This window comes from Chiroxiphia lanceolata, chromosome Z, assembly GCF_009829145.1.
Source record: "Chiroxiphia lanceolata isolate bChiLan1 chromosome Z, bChiLan1.pri, whole genome shotgun sequence".
In the NCBI taxonomy this organism is placed as follows: domain Eukaryota; kingdom Metazoa; phylum Chordata; class Aves; order Passeriformes; family Pipridae; genus Chiroxiphia; species Chiroxiphia lanceolata.
Window position 1 is genome coordinate 23,671,064 of NC_045671.1, and position 19,176 is coordinate 23,690,239.

The window sequence follows — 19,176 nt, forward strand, 5'->3', positions numbered from 1 at the left end:
TAAATTGAAAGTAGGCATAGTTTCAGTTTTCACTAAAACACTGCCATATGGAAGCCCTGGCAGAAAAAAATATAGGAGTAAATGTAACTGGGATTGATTCTTTTTCAATGTCATATAACAAGCTACACCTACATATTTCACAAGTAAATGATTAAAATCTTTCTGCCATTCAATATCAGAAAATTCAATTACTCATATACTAGCAGCAACATATACATGCTGTTCTTTCTTCTGCCACTTACTCATCAGGAAAAACCTGCCTACAGAACAGTGATAATCCATGGCAGATTTTCATTCAGCAAATGCACACCTAAGTGCAGCTGAGCATATCTAAACAAACAACGACTGTAGCAGAATTCTCCTATCAACTGCATAAGTTCCAGAGCCTTTTCCTCATTTTTCTCACCTGCAGTAGTAGTGCCGGCCAAATTTTGCCCAGTGATCCCTGACAATCTCCTCCACACTCTGCTTTCGGGCTGCTAGGATTGAAAGCCAAACTAGCACAGCCCACAGTCCATCTTTCTCTCGAAGGTGATCAGACCCTAAAGAGACAGACATAAAGTGCATTATTTGGTATCACTGCAAATCAGAAAACAAGGTAAGGAAGCTGGGCAGATGTCTAATTTAACTTTGTATGTCTAATTTAACTTTGTATGTCACATAACAGTCATCAACAGTACTAATCTCAGCAGCTCTAATATACTCCAGTCAGACAAACAGAAATGAAGTTTAAAATACGACTTATTGTGTGTGTGTTTATGGCCAGTCTTCGCGAACGAAGATTTGGGAAGGGTCTTTACCCTTCGAGCCTGCGCAGTGTATTTTTTAGGTGAGACACAGTGTGCGCTGAGCTGAGCCCACCCTTTAATCCTAAGGTTCATCTGCCGGGGCCGAGCGAGCTTGGACAGTGGCAGTGAGGTCCTCAGGACGTAGGTTTGTTTAGAGTGACCTTCTCTTAGATGGATGGCCTTACAGGGCTGACGAGTTCCATCTGCCCGGGGGAGTTCCCTGACCGGGAATCGAACCCGGGCCGCGGCGGTGAAAGCGCCGCATCCTAACCACTAGAGGATACGACTTATTAATACATGACAAAATCCATATTTCTCAGGTTAAATAAAAATATGTACAAGTATTTGAAAAGAAACAGTAGTAGTAGGAAAACAATTTTAGCCATGATTCCTGCTCACAGAAGGGTGTTTTCACCTCTGCTACTGTTTTCCAGAATGGGGCTAGATATGCAAACCTAGGCATGAACCAGAATGTTCTGTGTTCAGTCATGTTCAACAGCATCTTCTTATCTCTGCAGATGTTCATCTGTCAAGTTGCAGTGAAAGAATTTTCAGAATGTTCATGATCTCCCATCAGGACAAAATCCAAGAGCTTGAAAAGATTTTTCTAGCAAAAAAACCCCAAAGCAAACCAGAGAATGGCACTTTTTCTCCTTTCTACATTTCTCTATACTATCTAAAGATGTTTGGATGCCCAGATCTAAACCCCTTCCTAGGTTTATATTTCAGAAGAGAGAAGTTATTCCAACAATGAAGACCAGTAACAATTTTGCAGTATCCCATAGGATTTAGCATATAGTCTCAGATCCAATTAAGATCCAAAATCCCTGACATTCAGTAGTAATGAAGACAATTATATAAGCTCATAGACTCATGAAAATTGAAGAGAGATCAAATATGTGGCCACTGCTCTGGCATAATATACTAGATTTGGCTGAAGTTTGTTAGCTGCAACCTTATGGTTTTCTGTCTAGATGCACATTATTGAAATCCTGAGTACAAAGCAAGTGCAGTAATTCAGACGTTTTCTCCATTTTGTTTTCTCCATTAATTAACTACTGTTTATAGAGGCAACCAGTTGAACTGTCTGTGTCATCAGAAGATACTTAGCAAAATCCTCCAGAGAGGAATCTAAACAGTTTTAGGTTGAAAAAGTATCCTCCTTCCTCAAACACAAAAATCCTATTGCAGCAAGACTGCTTTGCAGTGCTGTGGTTTTACATAACAGCCTGCAAGGTCCACACAGTTAGCTGCGTTTTGCTACTGGCAGAGGACACAGTTCCCATAATGTAAATTGATTCCCTGAAGCTGCTAAACCTGTGAAAAACTGTTAACATATTAAAGGTATATAGGGAAAATAACAAGACGTGCAGAGAGCCACAGGGTGATTCTTTGGGTTCAGTCTTCCAGTCACTCCTGATGCCTTGAACCTGCAGTCCCACTGTTTAGGAGAGATCAACAATCAGGACAGCAGCCCCTACTCATATGGTTTTGCTAAGAGCTTGTTGTCCTGGGTCTGCCACAGGTCGGACTGGCACTTGCACTTCTTGTGTTACATTCAACCTCAACACCCTGAATCTAACATTATCCACTTAAATAAATGCAAATTTCTATTCAGCACAATATCCAAGTTGTATGGGAATGGTTACTGAACACTTGTAACATGGAGAAAGACTTTCATGAAGATAAATTATGTTTGTGTCTATGTGTTAGGTATTACAGAAAAGGGTATTTAAGATTTAAGAGCTGAGACAGTAACGTTCCTTTGCATTTGCAAAGTGGCTGTCATGATAGTAAGAGCACCTCCTTTGTGCTACTTTTTATCTGTCTTGAACTGCAATCTGGGAGCTCTCTGGAACAACAGCAGTCTCCTACTGCAACAGCCAGAGTTCAGGGCTGATCCTTGAGAAGCTGCTGTAGGAGGAGCCACAGCTCACTTTGTTCTCTGCTTGTAAGCCCTGCCTGCTGTGAAAGCACGGAGTGCCAAACAATCAGAAGAAAAAGGGCAGTGTTACTTATGAGCTCCCAAAGCTTTGCAAATAGCTTCAGATAAGAAAGGAAAACAAATGTCCCTCTACAGGAAGTCAGTCCTTCAGACAGTCAGGTCATAGAATCAAGGAATTTTTTGGGTTGGAAGGGACCTTAAAGGTCATCCCTCACCTCTTCTTCTACCTCCTTGCAGTAACATACTAGATCAGCTTAAGGATACCTTCTACACGAACACCAGCAGTATGTGCTGTGGATAATAAAGTCAGCTTCCTTATAGGCAAAGCAGACAGTACAGTCACAGTCATTAGTACCATATCCAAGATAATGGTACAGGTTTCTGCCCCTGCCACCAAAAGAGAAATCTACAAGAGAACTGTCACTTCCCCCTCAGCATATACATCGTTCTTCTGGTAACAGCAGGAAAAGTCATCAGGTCACGCAAGGGGCTGGGGACACTCAGGGGACTGGGAGCACCGGAGGCTCCCCTAGGCCAGCAGGGCAGGAGCAGCCAGGGCCCATCCTGCTGCTCCAGGAGAAGGGCAGCCGGGTGCACCAGGGCAAACCCCAGCCCCGGGCATCAGGCATGTCCTTGGAGATGGGGATAGGGCAAGGCCAGGCCAGGATGTGGGGCCATGGGCAGGCCTGGCTTGGGGAGGGCCTTAGGCAGGCATGGCAGGGCTGTGGGGAGCTGGAGACTGGCCCTGTTGCAGCATTGCTGGAGTTGGGGTTGACAGCCCGGGTGCCACTCCTGGGCAGTGGAGGAGCCCCAGGGGGCCGGGCAGGACACTGGTAACAGCAAGGTCACCCAGCAAGCTCAACCCACTGTGGCTGTTCTTTTCCTTCTTAACCTGCCTGCCTCTCCTTTCAGCCATTCATCCTTAGCACTTAAAAATTCGGTTTCACCTAAAAAGTCATCTCTGTTGCTGGTATCACCAGCCACTTAAACGGCTTAAGTGTCTCAAAAGACACCAGCAAGAAGTGGAGACATGGCACTAGGCTTAATCCCTTAGCAACTTGTTCCAAGGTAAATGACCATTTATTCTCCCGTTTTGTAACACTCTGCAGACTGCAGGCCAGCAAATCATACAGTGAAAGGCACAGCAGTCATTCAGCAAAATGGTCTATACACCATGACCACTGAGCAACGGGCTGAGCTGAACACCAGAGAAATGCATTTGGATTTAACAAACACTTCAAATATGTTTCACTGAACCAAAACATTCCAATGAAACATGGGCAGGAGCATTTCTGGAAGGCTCTCTAATGTGAATCTACACTACTGTGTATCTCTGAACTTTGTTCTGACATGGCTTAAGTTCATAAATCTATATGAAGAGGGCTGAATGTATACACATGATATTCTTCTAATCAATTTAGGAGCTTTAGCATGAGGTCTGTCTTTGCATGTCCATCAGGAAGACATAAATTGTTGCTTCTCTGGAAAGAGAAAGGATTGGGAGAAAGTAATCCAAAGGCAAAAGTCTGGATGGAAAAGCTAGAAACAACCCAAGTGTTTCAGAATCAAAAGTCACCAATTAAAAATGCTAGCCTGACATGACTATAGTATGTGTGCCCAGGAAGTGTCTTAGTTCATCAGTCTTAACAGAAGGAAAATTGACAGCTGGGATTTCTCAGCACTAGTTTATTCCCCCGCTTTTGTTTCACCAGCACATCCATCAACTGTGTTACTGTATGGACATATGCTGTTGTATTTATTGCCCTTCCTTCTTTTAGCAAATTAAAATCTATTACTGCAATGCTATTAGTCAACACTGATTTTCACCTTTCATACAGTTGTCTGTAAGTGTCTTTGGTTACTCTCTCTTATCTTATTCCTACTGCCCAGTGCCATGGTCCAAAAAGGGGGGGGATGGGACCGTAGCACACCACAGGTCAGGGACACAAAGGTGGGATGCAGGTAGAGTCCTTTATTCATGCGTGCACGCGGTCTTTTATCAGCTCGGGAGGGGAAAGGGCCAGAACACAGGGCGGAGCATGAGACAGACAAGTGGGGGGACAAACCAGGATAGGGACACGGGCAAAAGGGGGAGGAGCAGGGGAAGCAGGGAGCAGGCAAACTCATGGCAAGCCTGGGCATGTCCAGGTTGTGCACTGTGTAGTGTGAATACAATGAAACCACATAATAACAGTAAAGTCCATATAATAACTCTAAGGTCCATATAATAAAATCCTGTCAATTGCTGTATGTTTTTCTCCACACCTGAAACTGTTCCCATCCTGAATCTTGCTCCTTCAGCCCACCTCACACTGTAGAAACTCCAGGGAGGGAGTTCGTTCCTCTGTCTCAGTTCAGCTAACACCATTCTGTGCTTTACAGATCCAGTGGATCTGCAGAGGTAGACCTGACCTGTGCAAAGGGAACAAGGAGGTGCCTTGCAACTATGTATTCCTGAAATCCAAATAGTAATATCCCTCCCAACTTGCTGAAGGGTCTCAGTATCAGTATGATTCTCAGTGCTACTTTTAATTGAAACATCCACAGATTTAAGGAATTGTGTTTAATGAGATGAAGTAAAAAGGGAAAACAGAGGAGTCAACCATTCATTTTTCTGATTTAACTATTACATGTAATTTGTCATTGCTCTGAGAAATTATAATACCTGCAATACCTGTTTCAACAATTTATTTTTAAGTTAATCTGTTATTTCTCCATATAACAAAGCAAAAGTTATTTTTTACTGCTGCAACAGTCAATTGCTATGTCCAGACTCAGAGTGAACAACCTGGGAAAAATTCTCAGAGCATGTTACCATTCATAAAGAAGTACTCAGCTTACACAGGCTTAAACGGAAGAAAAGTTTTCAGAGGCAGCAGCTTGAGAAACAAAGTAAATTCATGCAAATATGTTCATATTATGATTTTTCTGCTCTTTGAAAGCTGTTGCCCATATATGCTGGCTTTTACGTCTAACTTAGATATCTGAGATATCCAATTCTGACAGGGACAGCAAGCCTTGAGGGCCATATGCACAAATAAAATGTAATTGCTTTTCACTAACTTAGTCATCACTGTCTAGCATATTGCATTTTATAAATGTGACTTTAAAACAAGGAAAATCACAGGATTACACAAACACACAGTAAATAATGTTGTTTGCACACACTTCTGAGTCCTACAATTTCCAGCAATTTGAAACTTGATATTTTAGGCAAATGAAAATTTAGGAGCATTTTGATCTTTTCTTTTATTCAAGTTAATGAGATTATTTTAGATTTGTGTTACTGTAACAGATACCAAACAGCTCTTTGGAGGCTTTCATTCATTTTAGCAACAGCACGTAATTATATTCCCCACTAGTTCTTCTTCTGCATAATCTTTCAGGGAAAGGTGGCTGATGTTAATAGAATCTGGAAATTTGGAACGAAGCAAGCAAATTTATAGAAGTTGTAGCAATTACTGAAGTGGCTTAAACTGCAGAGAGATAAATCAGTCACACAGCTCTCCTAATCCTGATTAATAGTTTTCTGATGAAATTGAGAAACTAATTGCTGCTAAACTCATGCCCCTCTTTGAACTGTATGCTGGGCATTAGTAATAGAGCCAGAAAGCTACTAACTTTATCTGACAAGGTCCCCACACTGCTACAAAAATGGAAGAAGTTTTTAAAGCACTGGTTGAGTTCCAAAATCAGCTGCCAGAAAACAAGTTTGGGAAACACAGCTCTATGAGATGTTTTCAAAATCTTTTGTCCTTTTATAGTAGAAAATTTGCTTTTATTTACTTGTCGGAGCAAAATCCCTTGTGTTATAAAACTAGGGCTCTGCATTACTTGGAAATACCAGCTGGGCTAAATTACCTGGGTACACAGGCAATCACTTTCCAATGCAGTTTGATGATAGAATGTGGATTTTTTAAAACTCCTTCCTCTTGCCCAGAACACCAAGTTACCCGCTCTGATTACTATATGGTACATTTATATAAATATTCCATGCTGAAAGCTGAAGAACTGCCAAGTTTCAACTCCCTAAATAGATATGATTGAGCAGAAGCTGTGAAATTGATTCAAATGCCCAATACTGGCAGAAACTTGTGAGGGTCACACAGCTTAGGACATTATTAAAAGATTCGCAACGAGATAAATATTTGCTGCTAAAAATAGCTCACATTGCTAAAGTATTGGTCATCTACAAACCAGACTATGTTTTACTAATAAACCTGCTGGCTTATGAGGACACATTTCAGACAGCTGCATTGAACTGAAAGATGATAAGGAAAATGAGGCAGGGAGCAAAACAAACTTTAGGCATCATAATCATTGCATAATTGCCTGTGCAAGTATCACATAGTCACACAGTCACAGAATGGGTAAGGTTGGAAGGGACCACAGTAGGGCATCTGATCCAACCTCCTTGTTCAAGCAGGGTCATCCTAGAGCATATGGTAGAGGATTGCATCCAGAGAGTTCTTGAATGTCTCCAGTGAGGGAGACTCCACAACCTCTTGAGGAACTCTCTTCCTGTCATCTGTGTTTTTTACACAGCAACTACACATGCACTGAAGAATTTAAACCCCATGCTCAAGTTCTCTGGATGCCCATGGGATTGAATCTTGAGGGTCCAGATTTGCCTTTAGATGGAATTGGATTAAATTGGAGGTCAAAAGGCCTTCTGCACTGAAGTGCTGCAGGTACAATAAAGTTCATCTGACAAGAACATACTGCGATGCAGAGATATTGCTGTAGAACAGCTCTCCGTGCTGGCAGCAATACGTTGTTCAAGCACCCTTAGAATTCCCAAGAGACAGGGTTTATCAGTAATCTGAAGAATTAAGGACAGGATAGGAGCACCAGATTAATACAAGAATACAGAGAGTGCTAGGAATGCAGAGACTGTTCTGAGATCAGGAGACAGGAGCTGCAAATTTGGAAGAGAGGCTATAGCACAAAATGCAATTGTTTCAGGGCCCTAGAGAAAGATACAAGCAAAGGAAAAAGTCAAGGGCAAGAACAGAGAGAAGTGAGGGGAATTTTATTACCTATCTGGAACAGACAAACCCCAGATGCCCTTCCTTGACCTCCATGAGTGTTTCCCTTCCCAAATTAAACCACTATCAGATATTGAGGATAATAAACTTAGCCAATACAGATCACAATGTCCTCACTTTTCAGTAGATCAAGATCTCAACCCCTCTGTTTGTTTTACATACCTCTACAGATAAACCTGCATGAAAAAGGATATGCTGCACTCTGTGGGCTAAGGTATCTAGATGTACTTCAGCCTATGGGAACTCACCATCAAAACTCATACAAGTTCCTTCCAGTTAAAACCCACACTTCCCTTTCTTCAGTATGATGTTAACGGTAGGATATTTTTTCAAAATAATTGGGGTGCTAATGAGGTCATCCTGGTGCCTCTAAACCCACTGAAGTTTCGTGAAAGTATCCGGTTTTGCATGAGCAGGAGGAACTTCAAATATTTAGAGAGAAGAGGTACAGAACTGGCCTGGTGAAAAAGCATCAAAAAGCAGTGAGAGTTGAAAACTCCCAGTTCACACCTCTCATGGGCAAACAGAGGCAGAGTTCAACAACACACCACAACAAATAGTATATTCTGACAGGTCAAGATCTTCCTACCCTTCTCTTCAAATTAAAAATCATTCAGTGACCTTGCAGAACACCCCGTAGAGAAAATATCTATTCAAAAGATACTTCAAGGCAATGCAAACCTGTGCCACTCACAGTGATTAGTCAAGGCATCCAGGTTGCTAATCATGGGACATTGGTTATCATTCACAACAAAAAGAAAATTAACATTCATTATTAATTTAAATTCTCTTTCTTCTTACTTACAGACATCTAAAGAAATCTAACACATTTTTGGTTCTTCCATCATAGTCTATTCAGATCTATACAGTAAATGACATATAGAGTGGCATGTCTATGGATTAAAGGTATCCTCATTTTTAAAGAAGTAGCATTCTGCTCTAATTGACCTCAACCAACAAACTGAATACTTGACTTAACTCAATTAGAGAAAAATGTAACAAGTGTCACTGCATGGTAAATAATTTTCTACTAAAAGCTGCAGCCAAAGAATTTCACACTCAAAATAAAGAACTCTATGGAACTCACATCAAAATATAGAATAAACTATTAACCAGGTATATGGTTAAGTTATTCCGGTACATGATCCTGTGCCAGAATCCAGCAAAAGAAAAAAAAGACCCATTCTGAAATTTATGCAGTTTTCCTCATAAACTAAAGCCATAGTTGTGCAGATTTACAGACTACATATTTTAATTGTCTGCTCTAATGCTTCCTGTCAGCACTATATTTCTGATGACTCAAATTTGTTGTTCATTCTGCATTCTGTTGCTTGACTGGTTCTTGTGACAGATAAGGGAGAAATACCCAGGGAAAACAGAGATGGTAATACGTAACTGAATTTCTTCTACTGATGATTTTATCTGAGGTTTGACTAATTGTGATGTTTCAAAAAGGGTTGCCTGTAACAGGTTTGTTTAGACACACCATTGGAAATACCAATCCTCATACTTTGTACGCCTAATCACATTAGGAAAAACCATGTGGTTTCCATATGGGCAAAATCCCTCCAAATGCTGTTGCAGTCTGTGAAAAGACTATTACAGTGGAACCAGTGAAACCTTTCTGCATTATGTTCAAGTCAGAAGAGAGTGCCAGGCACCTTCAAAAGCTGTCTGCACAGTAATAAGTTTGCCTGTCACTTCTGAACATCTGTCTTCTACATTTTTCACACTTCTGGTGGAGGTGATGGACACCACAGTTGAAAGATGACCCTCAAAATGCGAACAACAGACAGTTCTCCAGCACAAAACAGTTAATTCTCTGATTCTTTTGGGTTTGACTTGAGGCATCCAGAAAATTAAAAGTTGTCAATAAAAGTCTGTGGCAATTTTAGAGTATGTATTACTTACCAGTGCCAAAACTCTCCTCTCCACAAAGTGAACAACGTCCAGAGTCCATAAGATTGGAAAAGTATCTCCATCCTGCTGGTGTCTCATACACAGGAACCTTCATTACTTTGGCCACTCTGGAATAAAACATCACAAGATTAAGACAGTGCTTTTCTTACGTATGATATGAGGTCATTTGGGGAATATTCTAGGTCTCACTACACTTTCTGACAGCTGGGCTATAAGTTAAAAAAACCAAACAAGAACAGATCAACACCACCATTCAAAACTGATCCTTGTCTCAGAACCCAACTTCAACCAGAACCCAGGTATGTTTATACACTAAGTGCAGTATTTTGGAAAATGTAGGATGTTAGCTCAATAGGCTTTACCAGTATCTTTCTCTTCTTACTGAGCAAGAAACAGTTAACTCTAGATACATGGTTTTGTTTTATTAATATTTTTAATGAAAGTTAAAGTACCATATTGAACTACCTTCCTTTACAAAATACAGGTGGTCAAAATAAATATGCTTGAAAGACTTGTACTTCTGTTACTGTGTTCAAAGCCCAAGACAATACAAGGATGTTTCCATGATACAGAATGCCCTTTAAAAACCTTTCCCAGTCTCAGACTGAATCTGAACAAGAACTGTTCCCTGATTTCCCCTGTTTCCTCTGACACACAAGATGGGCCCTCTCACTATCTGGATGACGTGCCAGTATTTTCAAGGACCAAAATTAACCACCATATAATCTGGATGTGTGTTCTCTTCCCCAGGTTGTTAACTCATTATAATTCATATTATAAGCTATGATGAAAAAATCCCTTATTGGACTAAAAAACAAGAAAGAAAGAAAACCCACCCAACAACTCTAAAGAACTCACCACCAAAATGGGATTTATGTAGAATGAATATTACCAATCTTCTTTTTTCTAATGACATTTGCTGGTTTTCATTGTGTGCCTAGGATTTTCAGGACCAACTCTTTTATAATATGAAAAATAAGAACTGATATAGAGCGAAGCAATCTGACCAACTAACAAAGACCTTATGATTGCTCCAACATTCATACCTAACAAACATTTCTTGAAGCAAGAAAATTTACATAATTTTAACTGCAGTCAAGCCCAGGCAAAGCAAATCAATCAAAGCTGGATTCAACACAATACAATCCACCCAGAAGTTACAGATCAAGGTGAAAGCAGTCATCACTCTGATCAACAGAGACACCTGTTTTCTGAGGGTACAGTACTCTTGTCTTAAATTAGGCACATAAAGTAGATGGGATGAACTGTCTAAATATGCCAGCACTAACCCCTTCAAAAACTACCTAAATGACAGAATCACAGAATCATCAAGGTTGTAAGAGACCTCAAAGATCATCTAGATCAAACATCAACCTAGAATGACCATAATCACCCCTAAACCATATCCCAAGTGCCACTTCCAGAGGCCACTTCAACGTTTCCAGAGATGGTTACTCCACCACGTCCATCAGCAATTTATTCCAATGTCTAACCATTCTTTCAGTGAAAATAAACATTCCAGTATCCAATCTGAACCTTCCCTCACAAAACATAAGGCCATTCTTCTTGTCCTTTCACTTGAGACATGGAAGAAGAGACCAACCTTTGCCTCACTGCAGCCTCTTTTTAGGTAGTTGTAGAGAGCAGTAAGGTTCCCCCTCAGCTTCCTTTTCTCCACGTTAAATAACCCCAGGTCCCTCAGCCGCTCCTCATATGTCTTGTGCTCCAGACCCTTCACCAGATCCATTGCCCTTCTCTAGATTTACTCCAGCACCTCCATGTCTTTCTTGTAGTGAGAGGCCCAGAACTGAACGCGAGATTCAAGGTGGGGCCTCACCAGTGCTGAGTACAGGGGGACAATCCCTTCCCTGGTCCTGCTGGCCACACTATTGCTGAATACAGGCCACGATGACATTGGCCTCCTTGGCCACCTGGGCACATTGCTGGATCATGTACAGCTGCTGTCAACCAGCACCTCCAGGGCCTTTTCCACCAGGCAGCTTTCCAGCCACTCTTCCCTAGCCTGTAGTGCTGCCTGGGGTTGTTGTGACCCAAGTGTAGGACCTGGCACTTCGCTTTATTGAATCTCATGCAATTGTCCTCAGCTCATCGATCCAGCCTGTCCAGACATGTCTACAAACTCTTTCTACCCTCCAGCAGTTCAGCATTCCTGCCTGACTTGGTGTCATCTGTGAACTTACCGAGGGTGCACTCAATCCCCTTATCCAAATCATTGATAAAGATGTTAAAACAGGATCAGCCCCAATCCTGAGTCCTGGGGAACACCATTAGTGACCGTCCACTAACTGGACTTAGTCCCATTCACCATGGTAAGTGGTGACATGACAGTTCAGCCCTTACGTACTGTCTCCGAAATCTTTACATTGTTAACCAACACTGATATTAAGTCCCCAAATAAACATTTCTTTTATGTAAGAAATATCCATTGCTATCTACGTTTCCTCCTATTCAGCCTAGGTGTTAATTTTTGTACTTACGTATTACACCTAAAAAGAGTGATTTTTAAATGAGACAGATTAACCATTGCTGATATTTATTTGAAAAGAGCTGAAGATGTACATGAAGAAAAAAGTATTATCAAAATGGTTAATCCTAAACTGAGCTCTCAAATGTCTGGTTTAGAGGTAGAGGTAGGTGTATACCTCCTTGTGTTTATACAGCACTATATATATTATTGACCCTTAGAAATGCTGCTGCATAAGGGAGGTTTCAGAGTGTGCAGCAGAATAGGATTTTGTCTGGCTCTGTAAAAAAATCAAGAACATAAAAGGATTTAATGTCTGTATGACAATAACTGCAGGCTGGAAACAGGACTGTACTGCCAAAAAATAGAAAACAATAAACCAGAAAACAATAGCTAACATGCTGGAAGAACAAAACCAGTTCTCTCGAGGTAGTCTAACAATACAGTAGGAATATGTTTGCTTGCAGAAATGTTCCCACATCCCGGTACTGGTTTTGGAGAAGGAAATCACTTCCCTTTCACTTTTCTGTATTCCTCTGCTCTGAGGATAAACAGCCTAGAATGAACTTACCTTGACCAGTAAGCACGAAAAACTTCCAGAGGTTGTAGCAGTTTTCAAAGATTTCTAGACACTAGCCTAGCACTGAAAATAAAAATGTTTTTTCTGTTGGCATGCTTCTTTTTTATTGATATTATTGAAATAAAGAATCATCACTGGAAGTCTCAATAAGTGCAGAATGTGACTTTATGCAACCTATGACCACCCAGAAAACACGAAAAGGGTTCCCACAGGAAGATGCAAAAATTCTCAAAGCTGCAGACTCAGAGAAATAATGTATTGCATCAGATCAAACAAATAATCACACAAAATACAGGAAAACAGCCTCAGAGGAAGGAAACTAATATGTGACTGTAAAATTACGAGATCTTCAAAGCCAAGGAAAACAGAGATAAGATGCAGGAAAGGGGAGGGTTTTTTTTTTAATGTTCCTACATCTACATCTTTCTAAACAAAAAATGTGACTGGTATTACTTCAGTGGAGAGAAATTAAAAAAATACATATAACCTTCATTTACTAAAACTTTTTTTTTTACTTAACCAATCTGCTTTTCTGTAGACAAAACAACTAAATCAGAGCTTTCAGTCACAAAAGCCAGATTTTTGTTTGAAGAAGTTCCAGCTGAGACTGGTAGAATCCCTGTGGACCAAAATTTGGAAATTAGTTTCTATGTAACACTGGAAGTTTCCAGCACTACTTAATGCAGCATATGGCTTCATGACAAGCTTGACAGATGTTAGGCAAAAAAATGCTTAGGATGAGGGTTTCAGGAACTTGTAATTCTGCAAGAACAACTGCTGATAAGTCACAGTAAGGATTTTCATCTATAACAAATCACAGATCCATTAATTACATTCTATGATGTTTTCAGCAATGTACCTTCACAGGACAGTTCAAACAAGATTATGTATGTACAGCTTTTCAAGTTTCTCTTCTCTTTCCAGCTTTCACTGGAATCCCTAAATTTGGGGAATCAGAAATGGAAAATCAAGTGGTTAAGAAAAAGAGTTTTGTCTATATGAGATCTCTTGATGAGACAGAATACTACTTCTCTCAGAAAGTTAGTTTCGGAACTAGTACTGCAAAGGGTTTATATCTTGCAGAGGTCTCACTCAACAGCGTAAACTTTGTATGTCCTTATATTTGTATAAGGATATATGTATAAGATACTGATGCAGTAGTGTACCTGTAAGGGCAAAACCTCAGGCTCTGAGTTGTTGGGGCGTAGGCTGTCAAAAGGTCTAACTTGATAGATGGAATATAGTTCCAGAGCAATTTAAAATAAAAACTGGGTAAAAATATGCCCTATGAATAGGTTCATTTTCCTTGTTTGAAGTAAAGGCATTCTATTTATGTCTAACCATACAGTTGATATACCTGTGTTTATGTGTTCCATGAGTATGAACTATGTAGAAACAATACAAATGACCACAGACATTCTGGTTCTTGTCATCTTGGACATTTAATGGGACTGACTTCAAACAGTCCTCTTGATTACCTTCTTTCACTACATCAGTGAGATTACACAATAAAGATTCTTCAGTCTGTGTGTAGCACTAATTAGCTCTTGCTAGACTAGGAAACAGAGTATTTACACTTGAAACTAAATTGAAAATACCTTAGTTATTCTGACCATATCAGAGCTAAGGGTGTTTATGTTCCCAGGATGCTGAAATACTAATTAAGGAGAAAAAGATGAATCAAAGAACAGTGAACTGTACTTTTTGCAATTACACCCATTATTTAAAACTATATTTTGTGAAATTAAAAAAAGCAGGAGTAGATGCTTTTAAATGCGGAGATAAAATGAGTTAAAATAAGAATAAAAATTCTTGTACTGTTATATAGTTAAATTTACCTTCCTACTGTACAGTTTCACTGTCATTTTTATTTTGAAGAGCTAGTCCCACACTACCTGTGCAGACTGCCCTCTTTTCTTTCAAACCCGAGGAGAATGCATACAATGCAACCATGAGAAGCAGTTTCATCCCTAGAAAACAGAATTATTGGAGAGTTTAGTACCAAAACAGAAATGTTAAGCCAATTCTTAAACTCTACAATAAGTCTTACCTAAGCATGAGCTTGCCAGTTATAATAAAGGTAATAATGAACATTAATTATAACCTTCATAACAAAGATCAGGATTTTTACAAACTTGCTGACAGATTAAAAAAAAAATTAACCGCTAGTTCTAATATTACTGCTTCTGCACCAGGCAACTGAACTACTAACTGTACAGCTGCACAGCTGAATATCCCAGGTCTTCTTCCTTATACTTCATAGCCACCTACATGTCACCTAATTAGGAAAATAGAGGGTATAGGACTCTTGATAGTCCACATTATTTTCCTTTGAATTACAGTAAAAATACTAGCCTGTTTAAGCTGTGTAAAAAGATACCTTTCCATTAAAAAAATGTTCTTTTATTTACAAGTGTTAAAGAAATATCCTTGTGATACCTTTCTTCTAGTTTTCAGTAGAGACAAGAGACTATTTTTTTCAGGTGGACTAACAAAGCAAAGTGGTCCTTGAGAGTATCTCCCAGACACCGTGGCTTTGCACTAGCAAAATATCTCTGAAATCAGCAGAATTACCCTGACTTACATTAACAAAAGTCAGAGGGAAGTTTTCTCCAACCTAATCTACATAATGCCACAAAAACCTCCTTATGAATACAAGTCATTCAAATAAAATAAATGGCCTGTGGCAAGCTGACTTTCTTGTGCCCAGTGAAACTCCAAGACCAGATGCGTCAATCGAACAAAATTATCCTGCCAAAGTTGTGATGCCTATTCATCACAAAGATAAAGGTCATAACACTGGGAGAAAGGCTTTCTTTGACAGGCCTCATGATGCAAATGACTGGCCAGAGCTTTGCATTGCAGGTGAAATGCCAGTGTAAACTGGGATAAACTGTCTAGGGTAAATTGCAGCAATCCATTAATTCTGGAGTCTTAACTTGGAGGAAGAAATAAATAGAAATGAAAAAAAAAACCACTAGAGAAGCAGCTATTGCATGCCATTGTCTCCCACTTTCCACCACCTGTAAGTATCAGTTGACATGTGGAAGATGCTCACAGACACCTGGATGAACAGGCTTCAAAACAAAGACTGGTGTTCCGTGGACACAATTATTTTCAATCCTACTCCTCTTAGATGCCAGCACTAAGGAAGACAAGGTGCTGTAACTTAGAGACCAGCAAGCCTTACTCTGCAGAAGGGTAAGCACTGTCAGGCCCTGATAATAAGGAATTGAAGGAATTTGTGGGACAGACATGAGGGCCACTGAAGGGTAGTGTGTGGCAGCAGCATCTGATAAGAGATCAAACCTCTGTAAAGGTTTCTTTCAGAGTTACTATGGCTATAGAAAAAAAAGGTTTCCCTTTTTTTTCTAAATCTCTCCTTAGCCACTGAAGTAGCCTGTGCTATCTAATCTCCAGCTGATAAAAGCCTCATTTGATTTAAGGTCTGAATATTTTATTTCAAAGACAAGATTACGATTTGACTGAAATTAAGAAAACTTGTTTTACTTTCCTCTTCTTTTCTTCAGGAAAAGAATTAAAGGTATCTCAAGTAAGGATCCACATCTGATTTATTAAGAAAATAATTTCTCTAGCTAAAAATAAGTCTTCACACAGTCTAGCCTTAGCATACAAATCTTTGTATCTGACATTTTACTGCCTGAATTGCTTGAATTTTTTTTCTAACACTCTGGATACTTCTGAGATCAACACAACTGATTATGTTTGCCTACGTTATTTTTCCATCCCTTCAATAAAAATCTGCTTGGGCTGTTTTCTAACTATATAATATAGACTTTTCCTTCAGTGTACTTGCAACCAGACCCAAACTTTAATGGGCTCATTCTTTTGGAGTACCCTCTTCAACATTTAGATTTCATTTACAAAAAAAAAAAAAAAATTAAAAAAAAAATTAACTTTATTGACACCATATTAATTGCCCTTTTAGTCATCAAGTACCTAGCCTACTCTCACTGCATGACGTCTCCAGTTGTTCTTCTGTGGTCTCTTCTTCCTGATGCTTGAGAGCTCTTTGCCACTTCATTTTTCAACTTTTGAAGTCTAATTCAGCTCACCTTTGGTCAGTTTCTCTTCATTCTTATTATTTCTCAAGAATGCAAGAGTCATGAACTAAATGGTTATAACATCTATTTTCAATCCCATCTGTAAGTCTCCCCTTTTTATCTGTGCAACTGCAAAAGACTAAGAAATTCACAGCAGTAGCAATGACAGCACCAGCACTGGCACCAAGTATAATGTGAAATGGATGTTCTGCTTCTGGATGTTTTCACTCTGTCTGCACCACCTTCCCTTAAAAGGCTTCAACTGCATATTGTGCAAGGAGCAGAGCTATAACAGCCACCTCCCTTATATGGTCAAGTATTACAGTGTTACTGCTTCCCAGTCTTTAATTTATTAAGTAAAAAAGCAGTGGAATGCTAAGCCCTTGCACACAACACAGATAACCAGGACACATCACTAAGATAAGATGTAAGCTGTCATCTTTGGCAGAGAGACTGTCAGGAGCATAAAGCAGAAAACAATAGGCAGTAAACAAATGCTTTTACTTTTTGCTTTCTAGTATGCTACATCTCAAAAAGAGCAATTAAAAATCAATTAAAATCACAAATCAATTTTAAAAAAGCATCTGAAGGCAATTTAACTATAAAGGATCAAAAAAATTTAGCTTTTGTTTTTTGTTTTGCTTCCTTCCAACCCCTGCAATGCTTTAAATAAAGTACTCATGCAGTTGGACTGAAGGTATGCTGAATCAAGCTCTGGCGTTCAGGAGTAGTTTCTGTCCCGAAAATTGGTAACTTTAGGTGGATTTTTTTGGATGACAATAGTTCCGCGGACAGTTAGGCATTAATAATCATTGCAGAAATCATCATTAGATTCTAATCAGGACTTTGAATTGACTTCCTATCAATGGAGTCTCATGGCACTCATGTAATGTAACTGCAGTGCCAACTAGCTGTTCCAGTATTGTCTCCTGCTGCTCAGTCTCACATTGGCCTTTCTCTATGTTTGAAATCTTTCAACAGGAAAAACTAAAAATTATCCCAGCAGAAAGGCAAAGTTATAGAATCACAGAGTCATAGAATCACAGGATGGTTTGGGTTGGAAGCAACCTTCAAGGTCATCTTGTTCCAGCATTCCTGCCATAGGCAAGGATGCCACCCACTGGATCGCATTTCTCCAAGCCCCATCTAACAGCCTTGAACACTTCTAGGAATGGGGCATCCATAACTTCTCTGGGCAACCTGTTTCAGTGCCGCTCTACCCTCATGCTAAAGAATCTCCTCCTAATATCTATTCTAAACATCCTGTATTTCAATTTAAAACCATTCACCCTTGTCCTGTCACTATCTGCCCATGTCAAAGCTGCTCTCACTCCTTTTATAAGAGCTCTTTAGTACTGGAAGGCTGTAATGAGGTCTCCTCGCAGCCTTTTCTTCTGCAGGCTGAACAACTCCAGGTCTCTCAGCCTAACTTCATAGGAGAGGTGCTTCAGCCCTCTGATCATCTTCGTGGCTCTCCTCTGGACCCGTTCCAATGGCTCCACATCTTTCTGGTGCTGAGGACCCCAGAGCTGGATGCAGTACTTCAGGTGGGATCTCACCAGTGCAGAGTAGAGGGGGAGAATCACCTCCCTTGACCTGCTGGCCACACATCATTTGATGCAGACCAGGATGTAGTCGGCTTTCTGGGCTGTGAGCACACATTGCCAGCTCATGTCCAGCTTTTCATCCACAAGAACTCACAATTTCTTGTCCACAGGGCTGCTCTCAATGAGTTCTTCTCTCAGTGTGTACTCATGTCTGGGATTGCTCTGACCCAGGTGCAGCACCTTGCACTTGGACTTGTGGAATCTCATGGGGTTCTCCTGGGCCCACTTCTCAAGCTTGTCCACACCCCCCTTGATAGTATCTCTTCCTTCTGTTGTGTCAATTGCACCACTCAGCTTCATGTCATCTGCAAACCTTCTGAGGGTGCACTCGACCTCACTGTCAATATCATTGGTAAAGATATTGAAGAGCACTGGTCCCCAGACAGAGCCCTGAGGGACAGCACTCGTCACCAGCCCCCACTTGGACATAAAGCCATTGACCACAACTCTTTGGCTGCATCTATCCAGCCAATTCCTTATCCACTGAATAGTCCATCCATTCAATCCATTGCCTTCAGTTTGGAGATAAGATGCCATGTGGGACCATGTCAGAGGCACTACAGAAAACTAGATAAATGACATCTGATGGTCTTCCTTTGTTGGTCTTCCCTTGTCAGCCATCGTAGTCACTCCATCATACAAGGCCATCAGACCAGTCAGGCACATGTCCTTAGCAAAGCCATGCTGGCTGCCTTGGATTGTCGCCTTGTCTTGCATGTGCCTTAGCATTGCTTCCATG

At 40.3% G+C, this 19,176-nt stretch overlaps 1 protein-coding gene across 1 annotated transcript in view; it reads right to left on the reverse strand.

The window, feature by feature from the left end:
• PGM5 (phosphoglucomutase 5) overlaps nt 1–19,176 on the reverse strand; it is a 74,695-nt gene that overhangs the window by 14,124 nt on the left and 41,395 nt on the right. Inside the window, exons 7-8 of the mRNA XM_032676057.1 lie at nt 9,693–9,808; nt 407–542 (exon numbers count right to left, since the gene is read on the reverse strand). Coding sequence (XP_032531948.1) covers nt 407–542; nt 9,693–9,808 — 252 coding nt within the window. The remainder of the gene's footprint in view (nt 1–406; nt 543–9,692; nt 9,809–19,176) is intronic.